Here is a 20,185-nt window from a genome sequence, read left to right as displayed (position 1 = left end):
GAGAGCTTTGGTGGTGGCCAGCATGCTTTCAGAGTGGCATATGAATTCAGGGTGGCTCCTGTGGGGATAATCATCATTGTTGTCCTTGCAAATTGAGAGGGTTTGGTGTCGATACCTGCACAGGAGCTCCTACAACTGTGATATTACTCTCTCACAAGCTGACATTTTAATGGTGAGTGACCCAGTAGGACAACAGCTTCGCCTCCTTCATAATGTTGGCCTTATAAATGTGCTGACTGCTAACAGTGACTGTATAACCTGGGCAGACCTGCACATTTTCAGTGGTAACCTCTGTAATGAAAAAAGTCTAACTACTACATTAAAACTTCATGCTAGTAGGAGGAAATGATAGCAAAGAAGGTAAATATTCTTTGAATGTATTTAATGATACATGAAGCATACAGTTTTCCCTTCTCCCCAGCAAGCACTTGAACATAAACTTTTTTTCTGGTTAATACAAGTGATGTTAGTAACTCTGGGAACTTTTTTTGTTCAGTCTTGCAGGAAACCTGATAGCAATTCAATTAGAAAATGCAAATGAGGTCACATATTTCCCACAGGAGTGCTGAATTACCCCAGAGGAAACTGAGTGATATTCTGGCATAACAATAAATACTTAAGATAAAGTTTCTTGTACTGTTCTTGTCTGGCTGCCTGTAGTTGCAATTGAAAGTATCAGTTGGACCTGTGGGTATAATTTGGAAAGAAGAAGAGAAAGAAAAGAAAAAAGGTTTTTTTATGAAATAACATAAAGCCCCTGTAGCTTTGTGTCAGCATTTATGAAAGATAATCTTGAGTGGGATAATGTTCCAGACAAAAACAAAGTAAAGACAGGCTTTACTTATCTGGAATTAGCAGTGCAATGTCTTCTTTTTGAAGAGTGCATGCTGTTATTTTGAATAACTGGATATTGATTCAACCAGAAGTCTAAAAATGAAGATTATGTTTGTGAACAGTGACGTTGATGAAGATGTCGGTTTTCAGAATGTCCTCTACCTCTTAGTTGCAGAAACTGAAGTCTTCTTATGTACTTGGATAGGTATATACCCATTTGTTCTATAGTCTGAGCTCCTCCACATCACTCCTCGTTAACAAATGTCCTCCGCTCCCTCTGTTGGCTCTTCCCATCTGAAGTTCTAGCCCACTCTTTTGTATTGATTTTTCTTTACTTTTCAGTGCTTGTATGTCTCTAAGTGGGTTAAGGCATATCTGAGAAGTTTTCTTATTTATTAATCTATTTTCTGTAGTTCCCTTCTTGTGAGTTAAAACCAGGATCATAGAAATACAGCATAGAAAATAATTCACAGCAAAAGAGCTTGGAGATACAGGTATATTGAGCACATGTAGGATGTCAGTCATCTGCTGCCAGTGCCTTATTTTAGAAAAAAAAACACATTCTTTTTGAATCATGTTTATGTCAACTGAAGTTTCTCATTGTCTTAGTTTCTGAAATCCTGAGCGTTGAAGTATGTAAATTCTTGTGATGTTAAATCACTGGGAATTGTGCAAGTAACATCTTGCAAATATGTGGGTATGCAGTTACTGTTTAAAACACTTGCAACTACTGTCAGAAATCAATCCTTGTGTTTTATTGCATCTCTTTTTATTTTGGGCTTCTTTCATAACCCAGGTATGAGTCCACAGCCATAAAATATGAATGTGAAAAAGCTGATTCTTAGAGCCAGAGGTTTGTTTTTTTTTATTTAAAGCCTTTAAATAATCATCTCTGACATTTTACCTAGCTGAGATTTTAAATTCCAGTACAGCCTTTTATTGCTGATCACAAATATAAAGGTCTCTGGGCAAGGAAAGGCTTATTCAGCACTGATCTTGTTTGTGACCTCGGTTATTGTGCTAGCCAGGATGCTCTCTCCACACAAGGCCTGGGAGCAATGAAGATGTATCCTTCCACTGGTGGAAGAAAATGACAGCTGAAGTGAGAGCTGTGCTTCCCGGGCTCCTGGTCCTCCTGATGCTCTCAAGTGGGTGCACCTGGAAGAAACAGGAAAAAGAGCTGCTGTATTTGTTCCCTTTCCTTCCTTCCCCTGAATTGGGATGAGATATTACATATGTCATCAGGGGGATGGAGTTCACCCCATCAACCTGTGTTGTCCCTGGAGAGGAGCTGAAGAATTGAGACAGTATTTGTCATCCTGCCTTTTTTTTTGCCCATATTTACACACATAAGTACTGGGTCATTATTCTGGGGCTGTCCTGTTTGACTACCTCTGGGTGGGATCCAAGACAGTAGCTAAGCCCAGTAAAGCAGGAGCCGGCATCAGTTTTATTTCTGTATCCTCATCAGTGAAACAAGGCCTGAACTGATCACAGTCAGTGAGAATAGATACAGAGCTTTCTGTTTCCTTTAGGTAGCTTGTGAGACATTGTTTGCGGGTTTAACAAATCAGATCAGTGGAAAAGATGAGAAAGCTGATGACTAATAAATTAATATCATATAATTACCAGTGAGACTGCTGATGTTAATTGTGGGAGTCTAATGAAGATGTTTCAGGTGAACTTGTCTGACCTCATGCTTAAGTGAATTTGAGCATCTAGCATTTAATCATCACATGAGATGAAAGTGATGTTTGTGAAAACACATGAAATACTTGGCCTGATTTTCAGGTGTGTTGAATCACATTGCCTTGCAGTGAAGCCAAGATAAGATCTGACATACAGGTGTTCATTGCCTTGGAAAATCAGCCCACTATAGGAAGTTTCCAAGTGCTGCACTTGCTGCATTTAGTTCTTTAATAGTCAGCATCTTACGAAGGGTCAGGCTCAAAGCTGTACTAGAAAGATCAACTGTAAGTGAAATTCACTCCGGATCTGTCTTCCTTCACAAAAAAGGAAGTCCTGAGGATTGAACTGCCTATGTGGAAATAAGCTTTTTTTCTGATAAAACAAAACCCTCGGACTGCTGCGTACTGCCTGGCTGTGATGTGTGCCTTGCCCTTGTGAGATCAAAGCCTTTGACCTCTAGTTTCACGTTCTTTGTTATTAACTGCTGAAGTCTGACTGCCACTTCCAAAATATATTTCGGACTGAATTTCCTAGAGAAACCTTCACTACTGTGGTTATCCACTGACAGTTGTGCCTAAACATGAATTTGAGCAAAGACAAAAATTGCTTCATGCAGACACATCCATTAAAATAAACCTTTTTATTAGGGGATGTGAGTGTCCTAGATGGATAGGTGGATTTTTACATTTGATTCATTATCTTTTTCTGTAGCCCAGTGAGCTGAGACAGCTTGGTAGTTAGAAGCTCAGGGTGAAGAAGCGCTTTGGTTCCTCCCAGCTTCTGAAGGCCATGTCCTTGCTTACTGGACATGGTTTGAGTGAGGAGGGCCAGGCAGAGGAGGTGGCCTCAGCTGCCTGTCATTGCTACCAGTAAAGAGCAGGTATTTCAAACACTGTCTCCATCCAGTGACACATTTAAACACATGCTTAAATGTCATCATGGAAATGGAGATAAATTGAATGTGTTCACATGTTCAAGTTTAAGCGTTTGCTTAGGTGCACTCTAGAATGGGGGAATTAAAAGAAGAACAGCCTTTTCTCAAGAGCCTCTTGAAATAACCACAGGATAACTTGAAAGGGCAAACTCACAAGCACTGAGGAGAGAAGTACTAGAATGAATTACTTCGCTTTGTGCTAAAGTAGCAATGGTGCTTGTGATCTCTTAAATCTCTTATGATCTTTTTCCTTGCAAACATTATGAAGAGAGGGAATATTTTTACATTTGATTCATTATGATTATTTTAATTCATCTATCTTCTGAACCTTATGGCTTTAGAAAAATAAAATGAGATTAGAATTTTTCACAGGCTTCTTAAGGGGTGGATTTGCTCCCGCTCCTTTCTGTGATGAAGAACAGTTGTAGTAGGTAGAGTTCTAGAAGCAAAAGAAATATGTTTTGGAACAATTTTTCTCATTACTTCTTGGAAGTTTTATCTACGAGGAAGAACTCAGCTTGCTAGCCCAAATACTGCACACATTTTTCTCAAAAAGATACATGCAGAATGAGAGAAGTAATACCAAGCTGGGGTAGTGGGGTTTACTGTATTGTATATGACAAGCTCTATTACCTTTATTGCTGTCCTATAGATATTGGAAAAGGTAATAACTATGTAGTATTCTGTAATTTAATAGCCATGCACTTGAGCAGTACTTGTAGTTCTGAAGCCATTGTGCTTCTTCTTCCAATTATGAGAATGACATTAACTTGACGATAGAAGTGTCTTCTTGTAAACACTAGAAGGTAGAGTACAACAGTAATTTAGATGTTTCTTAAACAATCCTACCTAAGAAGCACTGTGAGATTAGATCTTACAAAGGGAATGTGAAAAGGTCAAGTTGATGTTTGGAGCTATACAAGCAAACAGCCTCATCAGAACATTTCATGTTGGGATAAGATGTTCAAGCCTTAAAATGAGAAAGTGCATTGAGAGCTGTGCTTTGCGGATGATGTCATCTTCTCCTGTTCTTTGAAGGCTCTTGTGATAATCAGAGCCTGACAGTGACAAGCAAGGTATAACAGGTGCTTGAAACCTGTGGGAACCATAAAAGATTCCACCAAAGGCCGATGGATTTCTTATGTACCTGCTTTGGTATGTGATTCTTCCACAGAATGGAAGAGGGAGAGCATCATTTGAAATCTTGAAAGCAGTGCATGGTCCAGCAGAGACCTCTGATCATCACTGCAGCATGCATACCACAGAATGAGTTTCAACACAGCTCTGCCTCTCCACCCCAGCTGAAACTTCCCTTGCCTTAGGGGCGTCTTTCACATTTCATGTCTGCTCAGTAATGAACGTGAATGTGCTGTTCTGCTAGTAATAAAGCAAAGTGTATTGAGGTGCGCTCGTGCCTTAGCAGATTTCAACTTAAAACAGTGATAATTCACCGAATGTGTAGGCAAAAAGAAGGTGTGAGTGAGTCCAGGTGATTCCTGAATTTCAGTTAAATTGCACTGGGAAATCAGTTTCTTCTGTCCCAGTGGGTCGTATAGTCAGCAGACACCTGAAAAGCCATGTTCTGGCTCAGGGGGCAAGCTGCAGTCTGTGGCTACAAGGTCCTTATTTGGGCCATGAACCTTGTTAGTTTACCTGATCAAAGTGAATAAATTGTATTTGGGGTTTTTTTTAATTATAGTTTTCTATGGCAACTTCAGCAGATGTCTCTTTATTCTGGAGTCCAGTCTTTATTTACAGTTGCCCACTAAGGGTCTTGCTGCATTGTTTGCAAAGAGAGGATGTTCTGCCTGAGCTACAAGCCAGAGTGTTGTGTTCTCCCTATTTAAATATCACCTGGTTTTACCTGTTATTCTTCTTCAGCTTTTTCCTTGTTTTGCATCCTTACAGCACGAAGGAAGATTTTTATTCCTCAGTCACACTGATCACATTGTATTAGTTGTATTGGATAAAATTGTCCAAAGCCTGCAAAGCCAGCCAGGTACCAAACAACCTCAGATTTGCATGAATGCCTCATTTTTCAGCTCTTGAGGAAGAGAGCACATAAAGGCAGTTGCTCAGCTTTGACAGAGACTTCTTGGGAGCAACAGGCCTTTGGCATGGCTGATGCATGTGTGTGCATTTTACGTGGCTCATTCTTCTCCTCTGGGGGCAGTAACTCTGTGAGATTTTAGGCAAACTTTTTCTTCCCTGTCAGCTAATGTGTTCTGGAAGCTCATGCACTTGCCAAATCTGACAATTTTTCTTACTAATTGACTCTAATGTGAACTGCTCTATGCAGCCCCACTGCTAGCTGATAAAAAAAAAAGTAATGAATTTTTGCTTAACTAGCTGATTTAATTAAAATGTTTTATACTGTACTTGTATGGTTTCTATAAATGGAGAGGTAATTTTGTTTAATGAGTTCCTAACCAAACATACCATTCCTGGCTGTACATAGCTAGATTTGATAAAGGTCACAAACACTGAGATTCCACTGTTTGCTTTTGTAAGTCGTGATGATCAAACAGCTTGTTTTGGCACTTGAAATATCCTGTCAGGATTGGTTCCCTTTATTCTGTTTATACAAGAAATTATTAGTATAGTTTTAGAAGCAGTGGGGGCTCTTCTCTGTATCTGAACACTGTTCATTATCTTTAAAGTGGAAATCTACTGCCAGAAACATGTCTCATTGTAGATTAGTGGCTTCTCTGCAAACATAATAATTTAATGCCCCTGCTGAAGAACTGTGCACATTGGAACATCATGCTGCTAAAACACTAGTTTTTTCAGAGCACTTTGACACAAATCACTCATGAACAGCAATTTATTCCATGATGGTAATGGGACGTGACATGAAGCTATCTTTGATTAAATTTACCACAGCTTACAACTATTAGTAAATAGAGCTAATACAGCTAGTCATAACAGACTTCAAGAAGGTGGTTAAGGAGAAAAACAGATTATGGATTCCTTACCTGTGCAATTCCTAAAGAATACCTTCACATAGAATGGCTGTAATAAATTAAAGTCTAAAACAAAAAGTCTGATCTTAAAACTACTTTCTTCCTGTCTACAACGTTGTCAAATTCAGCAATGACCTAAATAAAAAAGAGTCAATTACCCTAACGTAAATACATTTGCTGTTTGTTCTCCAACCCTTTCATTATACTGTGCGAGAACACAAAATGAAATATCTCTCTCTGCTAAAAGATCAAAAACTGGGGAAATAGTGCATTTTGGGAAAAAAGGGCTCATTCGTCCTCTACTGCCATCCCTGATGTCAGCAAAATGTTGTCTCCTTAGAACAGAATTCATGCAAATGTTTATTTTGCAGCGTTCTCATGTTCCTTTTGTTAAAGAACTAAGCTATATTTTCATTGTCTTATTTTCTGTTTGGTAAATACCATTTTCTCCTGTCTTTTCCACAGCTACCATGGAAACAAGCAAAAATGTTTCAGATTAAATATTTTTATATAGATATTTCTTTTTCCTTTGTAGGAAATGGTACCACTTTTCAAAATGGGCATTGATATAGGAGATGAAGGGAAAATTGTTTGAGCAATGGTCTAAAGGTGGCTTTGTATCCCCTTGTATTGATGAAAATATATTAAAAACAAGTTGGCTCAGGTAAACATTAGGTGTGACACTAGAAACAAAGCAAGCCAAGTATTATTTCTTATCTGAAAAATGTCTAGTGGGAGGTGTTAAAGAGAGTATGAAAATAATAAGATAGGCTTATAAATAAGACACAGGTTAAATCATAAATAATTTTGATACTTCGGAAGTAAAAGCCTTATTACCTCTCCTCGGATTACAGGTACTTTTTACTCCAAGTGCAAGAATAATATATTTTAGTGCTAAATGTAGACCATTTTATTTTGCAGGTTGAGCCCTATAAAATTAATAATCTCCAACAAACGTACCCTAAGATGCAGTGTTATTTATATGCAGAGAATGGTGGTTTATTTACCCAAACATTAGAGTGATCCAAAATGTTCAGCTAAGCAGGAACACAAAGTATGATATTATATTATGTAAATGGGTTTGTGATATGCTCTGCTGGATAATAACTTCCAGATGTCTCTGTAGCCAGAGGCTGACGGATATCAAAGGCAGGTTGGCTGGGAAGGGAGACGTGCCAGCTGGCGAGACTGGCTACTGCTAAGTGTAGCGGAAGGTGAAAGCTGGTATTTCTTCACACTCACTGGTTTTATTTGTGGACTAGTAAAAATTCAGTGACTTACATGAGCAGGATAGGGCTTGAGGGCCTATAGGAGTCCTGAGTGTCCTGTTCTTTCAGTGAATTATTTTTTTACCTCTTCTGTGAGTAAGAATTGAGTTTAGTCCAACAAATGAAAGGCTGACAAGCTATGGACTAGCACTGGCTAGCTGGATGGTTATTCTGACTTACCATTTATTGCCAGTGCTAAATGCAGGCAAGGAATCTTCCTGAGGTCTCAGTGCCATGGCATAAATAGAGTTAGTTGGAGAACCATACAACCCCAGCAGTTTGAAGATTTCCTAAATCTGTTTGGCTTTAAAGTCTGACAGTCCCTCAGGGTTTATCTACGTACCCCTTCCAAATGCATTAAATGCAGTGCTGGACTGAAAAGGAACTGGAAATTACTTGTGTAAGATGCTACTGAAGTTATTGACATGGACATTGAGAAAGCCCTACATCTTCTGTGGAGCAACCTTTAAAAAGAAGGATCTTTGCATAATCCTTACAGATGAGACTATGCCTCCTTCAACCTCACATTGCTATCTGAAAGCTTGATCTGTCATCTCAGTGAAAGGTTTCTGGTTGACTTTAGTATGGTTTTTAGTTGACTCTAACTGATAGTCCCAGAAAACCCAAAAGAGTGGCAAGGCAATTATAGGGTAGATCCTACCTCACTGTACTGCTGTTAATCCTCAGCTCATCAGTCTTGATCGAACCTGGGGAAGATGCCCAATATTGTACAAATATTGTAGTTGAGCTTTTCAGAGAAAGGAGCATTTTGTTAGCAGAAAATCCAATGGCTGCATTATAATTTGCCCATATTGGCATTGTGCAGACATATATATCACAGTTATGGGCTTACAAGCCCATTGGAGGGGGCACTGGACAACTCAAAGACAAGTTTCCAGAATGTAGTCTTTCAATAATACAGCTAGCATGTTAAGCCATAAAAAATTCTGCTCTAATATGAATACTAAGGCATCAGATTATACTGAATCCAAATTTTCATAACGAATTTACATCCCAGCATGGTGTTTTCTCCTGTTGTTTCAATTCATCACATGCTTTGTAATCACTTTTTCTCCTTGAACTTGAAGGTTTTCATCTGTTCTTGTTTTCTTTTCTGGCTTATCAGTGTCCTAAAATAATAGACAGACATAATTACTGAATTACCTGATATTTTATATCCTCATTTAATTGTCTGTGAATTGCCAAAGACCATGCTCAAATGTTCCATGTTTGGTGTTTGATCCTTTTGTAATGAATTACAAATGTCACCGTGTAATTTTCAGAATGGTGAGTGGGTTTATTTATTATCTCCATTATTAATAATGGAATGTAATTTAACATACTGGGCATGTGAATCATAGACTGGGTTCTCTTTTGCTGCAAATGTCCATCATCCTTTGACCATATGTAAGAGGTGATGGCACCTCAGAAAAGCAACTGGATCGAAACTGCCCTAGAGCAGTAGCACTAGAGGTGCTTGATTTGATTGTGAGAAGAGCTTTGCACAGATTGTGTTCCGATGACACTACAAAAGATAGAGGAATAGTTAATCTTTTGAAAATGTCTGTCTGAGATTCTGGAAAGCATATGGCCAGTAAGGCCATGAAAGAAGGAGTAGTTGTTCTGTCAGTGAAAACTGTTATTCAGCAAAAACAGAATTTGCAGCTGTATTTTGTAATTAATTTAATTTGGTGTCTCATTCTGCTTTTAAGTTGAACTTGAGATCCTTGCAAACTCAGAAGTACAGGAGCGTTTTCTGGGGCTCATGGTCAGTCGTTGCTGTTATTTCAGAGATGTTCTTGGATGTTTCAGTCAGAGATCTGAATAGTGCTGGCATTTATACTCACCAGAATTTGTTACTGCATTTGTCTCACAGCTTTTAAACAGCAGAAAACATGTACAACGTATTTAAACAACACCAGAGAAATTAAGGTCATGAGGATGCATTGTCAACAAATGAAGATAAAAAAGAGCTGTTGTTTCAAAGAAAAAATTGTTGTTGCAAGACGCTTTTGAAATTCTACATACCAAATTCAGAGTCATGTTGATGATTTATTCTAATGTAGGAAAACATCATCAAGAGTGACAAGCAAGCTAGTCACTGTCTAGTCACCTGCCAGCAAGTATTTCAGAAAGACTAAAAAGGCTGGTACTGCCTTGCTGAGCTGACACTAATTATTTCAGTATACATGGAGCTTTGGGATTTGTGTTAATTCTCAAGTCTGTCTTTAGTTCAGATTCATTCCACTGTGTAAACTCAGCAGAGCACAAATTATTTGACCATCCTTTCATAATCTGTCCCCACGCTCACTTCCCAATTATACAAACTGATCCAAATACCTGCTCTCAAAGGATCCCCATTTGGGAATCACAGGCCAATTAAAAAAAAAAAAAAGTGGGGGGTATATCCACTTTGTTGTGTCGCCCATGTCTGGTATTCCTATTCCATGTTGACATTCATTTTGGGTCTCTTCTTTAGATAGCATTGTTTTCATCAGTATTCAGAAAAGATATCTTTCTGGTGATAGAACACTTTTTAGATGAAAACTTTATTGGATATAGCATATTGCATCCCATAGGAAGGATGTAGTCAACAGTGCCTACCAATATGCTGAATATCCCAGAAAATCTCCTACTGCCACATCATGATGCTGTTTCCTTGTTCATTATACATTTAAGTGAGCATGCTTTAGGAAAAACATCTAAATATTGAACAGTGATGTACTGATCTTGCAGGGGCTTAGTGACAATGCCTGTTGAAGGTGTTTATACAGCAAAACACAAAACAGAAATCAACTTGGTGGCGAGAGTGTGAGAGGGTTTGAAAAATGTGCTTCTGTGTGTGACTTAAAAAGACCACTGTTGTGTGTTCTGTGGAAATTCAGCTCTGGACCTGGCTCGCTTTTCAGGTCTACAGGAAAAAAATAGCTGCTTTTTTGCACAAAAGCTTCCAGCGATTGCAGCCAGTGGACATCTGCCCTCCACAGCTAACAAGGATCAGAATCATGATCAGGCTGTGAGAATGGCCTCCTGGCTGTGATGCCTATGTCTCAGCATCCAGAAGGTCCATGCAGCTTTGAGGCCACCACTCAGTTCTATATACTGTTTAGTTTTCATATACTATATAGTTTTGGGGTAACTGCCTACCTCATTGCACTTCAGTTCAAGAATTGAAATGTGTTAATAGATGGATTTGCATCAAACCATAAACAGTAATGATTCCCACTGAAATCAGTGTTTACAGATAACTGCTTGCAAATGCGTGTAGGGTGTTTGAGTTTCTACATTTGAAGTAAGAGAAAAATTGTTTTTTAAAATTGCAGGAGCCTCGGAAAATACCTTGATTTTTTTCCTACTGTGTTCTGGTTTTTGGGGGGCATTGGCTTTTGGGTTGTTGGGGCTTTTTTTCGAGGGGGACAAAATAAATACCTGAAAATTGTAAATTTCAGAGAATAGTTATTCCCACTGGATCTTACCTCAAATTAAGAGAATGTGACTTGCAGTCTTTCTGATTTATGAAAGTTTAAACATTTTCTGGTGGGAGTGTAGGTCACCATATGGCAAAAAAAAACTTGTCTCTGTTAGTTATCTTTTCTGCAGACTTAACAGAAGTAATGCCTGGAATCCTAGAAGCCACAGAATATTTAAGTATTAAGACCAGTTAACCTCTGAAGAGCCTCTGCAAATCCACAGTTCATTGATTCATCATTCTGTAAGGCTGAAGTCTTCTAATAATGAAGCAGACTCCTTAAGTCCAAACCATGGCCCCACAACAAACGTTTTAATGTGCAATAATGAAATATGCCATGGGCAGAGTCTGTAGTTTAAAAAAAGCTTAACACAGAGGGATTCAAAGGTGCCCCAACTAATGCAAGTTGTTACTGAATGAGACATTACTTCCCAGCTTGTGTGGGAAGATGTGTAGTTGGGATTTTCATTCAAAACCCAGCTCTTACAAGAAGGTCCTTTGTCATGAAGCACTAAGTTACATTGATTCACCTTTGCAGCCATAGAGCTGACTCTCTGGTTGTGGTTTGGCATGATACACCTGCAGAACCACAAACAGGGTTACTGTATCACTCCTAATGCCAAGTTGCTGGGTAACTCTGTACTATGAAACTGGACCCATGACAGGCCGTAAAGGAATTCTCTTTTTTTTTCCCATTCTGGTAGGCTTCATTTATTAGAAATTTGGAAACCTCCTTAGTCCAATGTGTTGCTAAATCTCCCTGAGGCTGGTGTAATGAAGACAATATATTCTGGGAGGCATCTTGATTCAAGGGTGACAGCTCCATATATTTGTGAAAATTAAGTGGCAGCAGAGTTGCCGGTAGAGCATGTTTTGTCTTTGTGATGCAGAAATACATCACGTTAGTAACAATAACTTTCACAGTGACATGTGACCATTTGTAAGCAGGAAAGCACCACTGTTGGGAACAAGGTCTTAAAGAGCGAGAAAGACACTAACTGGTCTTGCTGTCTTGTTTCCAAACAGCCAAAAGGAAGGAAGACCATGCTTGGAGAACCAGCACAGCAGCAAAGTGACACTCTGCTCCCGTGGCGCCAGCATCAGAGCTCGAATGGCCTGCGGCGGCAGAAGCGAGACTGGGTCATCCCACCCATCAATGTGCCGGAGAACTCCAGGGGACCCTTCCCGCAGCAGCTGGTTCGGGTAAGCTGAAAGCAGAAACAGACATTATGATAATTGTAATCTTGCAGTGGGTCTAGTGGTGTAGTAGGTGCAGTGCAAGCTCCAAGTCCATGCCATGCAAGGTCTGGCTCGAAGCACAGGCTCTTTGCTGTTCATCCCTCGTGCAGGAAAAGTTGCCTTTTGCAGACTGCTGAAACACTTATTTTCCAAAGCAATGTGTCCCAGTTTTCCCTCCCGCAGCTGAACGGCAGCCTAATCGCCTCCTTCCAGCCAGTCCCTCAAGAGACGCTGGCATTGCTGCCAAGATGGCACTTTGCCCACGCTCTCATCCAGAAAACGACTGCAGGTGGAAAGCTGGGTTTGGTGGCACCCAGCGAGGAGGGGGTGCTGCATTCCATCCCTTCCATCTCAGAGCCGGGGTACAGATGCGTGGCGGGGCTGGAGGAGGTTGGCTGCCTGCCGCTGCTGCAGATGGATCCCTCATCCTCTGTATGTTACTAGTTTCTTTCTTTACAAGCATGATCTCCAAGATCAAGTTTTACCCGTGTGGTTTTCTGTAATGATTATTGGATGACAGGAAAAAGAAGAAGAAGGGAAAAGGGGCTGCTGACAGACCCTTTTGGTTGATACATTATTGCTGTTGAAAAGTGTTAGCAAAATACAAATACACGCTGCTATTCCTCTTGTGAGTGCTGGTTTCAGGTTTTGGAGCAGTAGAAAGATTAGCTATCCCTGACAGACTTTTTCAGCTCTTCCATTGGAAGAAAATGGCAAATTATAAAATTGCAGAACTTATTTTGAGCAACAGTAGTGTGCCAGTGGCATCCCTTCTGAGGAGTTCACCTAGTCATCTTGAAACAGTGCCTGGATGCAGATGAGTTGTCCTCATTACCTGCTTCATACTGATTATCTGATACTCTTCTGCACAACCCGTGTCTGGGAGGAAGAAAAGAGCTATCTGAGTCCTTTGGAAGTTCAGGTGAAGCTTGCAATTACTCATGCAATGACTGAAAGTGCGTGTTCCCATTTCACCAAGTATTGGGCAAACCAGTTGTTGGCATTGTTTCTTTGTGCAATTAGGGAATTAGGAAGAGGAATTAAAAGGTAGCAGGTGGTAAATGTTCTTACGCCTGTCCTGGAAAACCAGGGAGGGAAGCCAAGGAGTCTCTGTGGTCAGCAGAGCTGGCTATGGAGTGATCCATTAGTGTGCTGTTCTGTGAAGCTGAAGAAATGTCTGAAGAAAAGACTAACCCTATGTGTCAAAAATATCTTACTAAATCAGATTAATCATTTAGATTAATTCCTGAATTCCTGTGCAAAATAAGCAGAGTACTTGTAAATGAACCCATGCCCTCTCCCACTCCCTGCTGATTTCTTTTGAGCTTTGACTAGACAGTGAGAGGACAACTTGGCACAAGCCTACCATGACTTATAAGGACTGAAATCTCTGTGGCTCTTCTTCCCCCTGCAGTCTGGAGATGAAACAAAAGGACTCAAGAATGCAAAAATCCAGTATTAATGAAGGTGACAAATAATAAATTTTATATAGGTACAGAAGAATTTATATTCATCACTTAAACTACAAGTAACCTTGTAAAGATAACCTAGCTGATAGAAACACAGAGCTCCCACACTTTCAGTAATAGATTTCATTGCAGTTTTTAAATACAGATGATAGAGGAAACACTGAAAATTAAATAAAATATGGGGTGGGAAATAAAGAAATTACTTACAAAGGGCTGCTTTCCTTTTCACCTGACATACAGCAGGGAAGATCCTACAAAGAGGGCAACTTCATTAAGCGTGAGACCCCTGATGTTTCAGGCTTGAATTGAGTTTCTGCTCATCTGCAGCATCTGGTCCATGTGCTGGCCCCTGAACGTGAAGCTTGGGTGATTCCTAGCAGGAGTTACAGCTTCCCCAGTTAGACTTTTCTCTTTAATTATCCAGAATAGGATAAATCAATGTATTCAAAGACCAGCACTGTCTGACTATTTCCATCCACATAATCTTCAGATTGCCCTGCAGCATTCTGCTGTCTCCTAGATCTAGGTAACAGTTTTGATCTGATTTCTCATGCTTTTGCTCACTGGGTGCTGAGTAGTTTTGCGTCCATCTGCTCACAAACTGGAGCTAGAAGTGCACATGTGAAGTTACAGTTCAGATCCGTTTGTACAGAATGAAGTCTTTCAGTTTTCTCTGCTACTTTATATAAAGCATTCAAACCCAATGCTCGTTCCTGGACACTGAGCTATTCTTTGTCCAGAGAGCCATGCTTTAGCTTACATTTTATAGGTGTAGCTAATGGAAACCAGTCCCTCCATTATGTTATCTTTGGTTCTGGTTAACCCCAAGGGCAGGGAGGGATGGCATGAAAAATCTGAATGCTGAAAACCCCAGAGCCCTACCAGAAGTACATTTTCATAGTACCACTTGCTGTTTGCTTTTTTATAGGTTAGACTACTTTGAAATGCATAGGCAAATCTTTCACTTTCCCTCCTACTCCTGCTTCCTATTGTGAAGGTAAAAATTCCATTTTATGGAAGTTGATTAGTTACTTGTCAGTATTTTTAGCAAGGCTGTACCTGAGTGAAGTTTAAATCACAGCAAAGGTGAATGCAGCTTGATGGGAGCTACATACCTCAAAAGCTGAACCTGTCTGGTTCAGCTGGGATCAACTATAATTCTCTGCTCATTAAACCATTTCATTCTGATAAAATACGTTAAATGAAAACGTGTTTAGAAAGAAAAAGAAAAAAGGAAGATGTCAAAACATTATACCTGCCAAAAAGAATATTCCTCTGTTAATTACAGGGTTTTTTCTTTCAAAGGAGCATCCATGTCTGTTCATATGCATCAACCGCACTAACTAGGAAATGTATTTCAATAAGCTAATATGTAAAAAATAATAATAGGAATTTCTGATTAGTTTTGGCTGTTGAAAAGATTTTCTTATTTGTCAAAGAGTTTAAATAAACATCTGATGTGTATAAGCTAAAAATAATTTTTATTGATATGAAAATGTTTTGCAAATATTGGTTTCATCTTTCAGCTGAGAAAACAGTTATCAAATTTTATTGATATATGCTTACTTACTTTGTAAACATTTATGAAAATCTCGGGTTTAATTTCATTGTGCTTCATTTCTACCTTTGTATTAGGAATAATATTTTACATGCTGTGAAATATTTTACTGTGGTGAGGATAATTTCATTACTAATTGTCAGCTAGTCTCATTATTACAACTATGAGGTCCATAAAAATTCCCATTAAAAGTACAAAACCAATATGTAATCCCTCTCCTCCTCCAAGCAAATGACTCACGCAGACACACTTATCAACTAAGATAATGTATTAAATAGTTGTGCCCTTGCTGAGTACCTTCTATTTTCTGACTTATCCATTTTAGCTACATGTGTAGCTAATTCTTAATTATCTATCTTCTAATTATCTGCTAAATAATCTTGTATTTAATCTTCTTTTGCACTTCAGAAAGTATTTGAATGAAAAGCTTTAGTTTAAAAGACCACCAGTCTTGTGCAGGACCCGTCTGTGGTCATGGCATGGTTAGATAATTGTGTATGAACCACTGCAACTGTATTCACCTTTACAAATGCTCCAAACTTCCAACTTTATCTCCAGGACTTTTCCACAGCTCTTACAAATCTCATGTCTCAAACTCGATCCGCATTGACCCTAGTTTTTCTATCTTGCTCTTATTAAACTTGAAACTGAAAAATGTGATATTTGCCCATTAGATCTCTTATGACAAACAGCTTGTTCATTATCATTACACCAGCAGTAAAAATCCACTGAGGGTGACCGAGACAGGATCTCGGTGCTCTTACAAACTGCCTTGATTGCATGCTACAGGCACAGCATGCTCTCATATCAGAGCACTGGTAATCTCAGGCACAAGAATGCTAGAAGTTATCTAATGTGTATAACAGGGAATAAGAGGGAAGGATGCATTTTATGTAAATTTAATCAGAAAGTCCTGAAGTGGTTTGGAAAGTTGGTGGAATATAATATACCTGAACACTCTTGCATTGCTTCTTAGCAGAGGTGTTGTTTGGTTGAGTTTCATACTTCACAATGCATGTTGATGGAGCAACCAAATCTTCTTAATGCACTAGAAAGCCCTACGATGGACTCATGGGTGGGTTTAGCACATGCAAAGCTCTACAGTGAAATTGGGTACTTAATATGGAAAAGGTTGATAACACACTCTAGACCTCCACAGCCTATTTCTGTGCTGTAGGACCCAGATCCTTCCTTCCCGGCACAGGAAATAAGAGTAGTGTAACAGTTCTCTAAAAGACTAAAATCACAGAGTTACACTGAACTGTGAAATCCCCACTGACTTGGACCATCAGCCCTCAATATTGCTATTTCAGCTCATCAGGGCTATTTCAGCATGTGCCTTTGCACTGTTTTACATAGTTTTATTGTAGGAAATCCCTCATGCCTCCTCGATCAACCACATTGCTTACTGCTGTGAAATTGGCAGTTCACAATCCTTTCACTCCCAGCTGCAAGACAGATGGCATCTGTCTGTGGTGAGAGAAGGTTGAGAAAAGGCCTTGCAAATGCTCCCCAGAGGACATCAGACCTTACTTTTCCTGAGAGGAATGGACAGGCTTGATTACAAGTAGGCATAGATCTTCCTTGTTCTTCCTAGATCTTGCTATTCTGGCTCTCAGTAGGTCTTGTCTTTTGTACCCCTTGAGTATCACAAGCTGAAATTGAGAAATTGGGTGATTTGGTCATTATTGTGACAGACAGGGATAGGCAAGAGCAAGCCGAGAGAATGGAGCGGAAACAGGACAGCATGCAAGCTGTGTCACTCTGTAGAGGCACAGCCTTTCTTTGAAGGCTGGGTAAAGGGTGTAAATTATAGCAGCTCTTGGCTCTTGACTGTGTTTTCATGTCACAAACCAACCTGACACCAAAGAGAGAAAGATTAGCAGGAAAATGATTCATTAAGCATTTGTGTTGCCATGGTCTTGGCTCTGGTATTGATCTGTCCTCTGTGTATGTGTTACCAAACAAGGGCTTGGCACATTTGAAATGAATGGAGAAAGGGAAATACAACACATGGCTACTTTCTTGACACATCCATTGAAATTTCTTATAAACACATAGTTTAAAGCAGGTTCCTAAACATATACCGCACTATATATATTCCTCGAACAACATTCATTCTCCCTGGCATAGGGAAGATGTCATTCTTAATCTCCAGCATTTCACAGAAATAGAAGGCCAGATCCTGAAGTAAATTCATGTCTCTGCCAAAGCTGGTGGGGGTACACCAGTGAATACCATTTGGGAATCTAGGTCAAAGAAAGCAGATGCCCAGTGCTTTATGGGCTTTACAGGCATGCACACATCCAGCATTATGGATTGAAAAGTGCAGCTACAGCATAAATGCTCCATTTAAAATTCTCTTACAACAGCATTTGAGCCTATACTGTAATTATACATATTGTATTTCCTTGTATTCAGACCCATGGGGAATTTATATTGTCCTTGCTAAAGCCAGAGGGACTGAAGGAAAGCAGTCATTTAATGATTCAGCTGTCTTGGGCTCTATGATTTAATCAATCATATGAAAGAAATTTTTAGATTCTTTGTGTTTTGAGTTCTCTTGTCTGAGCAGAAAATGTTCCCTTTTTGAATTGCTTTAATAGCTGTATTTATGCAGCTGAAAGTTCCTTAAGAAATGAAAGTAAAATCAAATTGCTGAGAATGCCTAGATAATTTATCGGAGAATATTCAATTAGAATATATTAATATTTTAGATTTCCATCATTAATTTAATATTCAGAGATTTAATTTAGTAGTTGAATTGCTGTAGTGCCATGCGTGGGTAGGTTGTTAGGCTGAGTGCTTAAAACACCTGCCACAAATGGGTGAATCTCACTTTGATTCCCAAGAGCACAAATGCCTTTCTACTGACATAAGTCTTGCAGCAAAAACTCAAGACACTAAATCTTGCCTGTGCTCTGCATTTTTCCATAATTGCAGAATGGAATAATACAATCTTCCAACAGAAATAAATGCAAGAGCCTTATTTATTTATGCATTCAAATCCAGACTGAAGGGGAATTTGGTGCTTTATGGGTCTGCGTTTGTCAGTGTGTTACTGAAGAATTCCATTTTGCCAGCCCAGTCTTGTTACTTGCTCAAGGAGAACCATCATAAGTGAGGTTGGGATTTTAAGGTGATTGACACTTTGCAGACAAATATCAAGGTCTCCCATTGCACAGTTCAGCTAAAAATACTGCCCTTGAGATTTTGCATTTTCCAGGATGCTTTGGGAATAATAACACGAATGGAAAAAAGCCTTGCTAAGTAATAAGGAAACACTAAATCATAAAATGCCATTTGATTTGGAAGTGATACATTTCCATCAAACACCATGTCCCAGCTGCATGAAAGAAATAGAACCAATTTTTAATTTTCCACTCAACATAAAAACTGAGATTCTCCGAAGCCATTGGCAGCAATGAGACTGCTTACACTCTGATGGAGAAGTATCCGCATGATATTTCAGAAGCCTCAAAATTCATTGGTAGTATTTCTGATTTTCTCCATGGTTAAGCAGAATCTCAGGATGTTGCTTTTTTAGTTTATTGTTTATAGTATGGGTTAAAGTTGGGCTAGGGTGCAGGTGCATCACTACAGGATCATGCTTGACACTTGACACAATGCTTGTGCTTGACATGTGGTGTCTTAAAACTTACACCCATGTACGTGGATTATTAGTTATTGTTGGTATAAATCCTGGTCAGATTTGTACTAATAGATTCCTGAAAAGGAAAGCCATCACATAGCTACCGATTTTGCAAGCAAGAAAAATGGAGAAATTTTGAAGAACGAAGGACAGCGAAAATCTGGAGTTCAGTGAATCAAGCCAAGAGGGTACAGGGATAACAGACCTTTGGTCTGACATTACGTCAGATGTTTTAAACTGTTTTACAGTTGTTCAGCATCCCTACAAGGCAGTGGGGTGGGATACACTAGCAGGTATTTGTGACCCTGCCACCAACTGCTACTTTTTAAATATGTATTGCAAGTTAGAATCATAGAATTGTTTAGGTTGGAAAAAAACTTTAAGGTCATCGAGTCCAAACATGATCCATACATACGTCTTTGCTTAGGTATTTTGTCATGCAGGATCTGATCTTTTCAGTTTGTTTTCCTCACTCAGGATTGTCTTTCATTCACAAATAAGAAACCAAGGCAGGAAAGATGAGTGGCTTTGTTCAAGACCACAGAGCTGTTGCCATGGCCATGAACAGCACTCTCCAGTATCAGCGTCTGGGCCTATCTTTGGGTTATTTGAAGAATCTCATAATGGACTTGAGTTTTATGGAGTATTCAGAAATCTTTTGTTGATGGCTCTATTCAAGCACTTCATTTCTGTCTGGGTTCAGCTGCTACATCTGTGCATAATGTACATGCTTGTTTTTAGAATGATGCAAAGGTGTTGGTCTGCCATGATCCAGGGACTAAGCAGCAGCTCCTTTTCTCTGCTGGGTCTCAGACTATTCCTCCATCACCACCCCCACCCAGCCCTTACGTTTTAGCTCCTGCTCCAAGTTCACCTCGGGAGCAGGAAATGTGAGAAGCACAGAAGGATAAGTACAACCCGCCTTGAACTGTTGTACCAGGCATACTGCAAAATAGTTCATCAATCACTCCAAAGAGTATTTAGCTGTAATACCCCATTGCACATATTGCAACATATCATTACATCCCCATCCTCTCCAGAAAGTGAGATAACTGTAATAGCCATTCAGTATGGCTGTCATTATGTATAGAGGCAAAGACAGGAAGGCAT

At 39.4% G+C, this 20,185-nt stretch overlaps 1 protein-coding gene across 2 annotated transcripts in view; it reads left to right on the top strand.

Annotated features, from left to right (window-relative positions):
* Nucleotides 1-20,185, top strand: part of LOC101872730 (cadherin-4) — a 457,816-nt gene that overhangs the window by 284,264 nt on the left and 153,367 nt on the right. The window contains exons 1-2 of one of the 2 annotated variants that reach the window (XM_031047633.2): nt 12,067-12,097; nt 12,184-12,360. In XM_031047633.2, the coding sequence (XP_030903493.1) occupies nt 12,202-12,360 (159 nt within the window). In that variant the 5' untranslated portion in view covers nt 12,067-12,097; nt 12,184-12,201. Of the gene's footprint in view, nt 1-12,066; nt 12,098-12,183; nt 12,361-20,185 lie in introns of those variants that run through there. The other variant, XM_034066742.1, reaches the window with a different exon arrangement.

This window comes from Melopsittacus undulatus, chromosome 10, assembly GCF_012275295.1.
Source record: "Melopsittacus undulatus isolate bMelUnd1 chromosome 10, bMelUnd1.mat.Z, whole genome shotgun sequence".
In the NCBI taxonomy this organism is placed as follows: domain Eukaryota; kingdom Metazoa; phylum Chordata; class Aves; order Psittaciformes; family Psittaculidae; genus Melopsittacus; species Melopsittacus undulatus.
The sequence above is the reverse complement of the archived record's forward strand: the minus strand, read 5'-3'. Positions and strand labels throughout refer to the sequence as shown.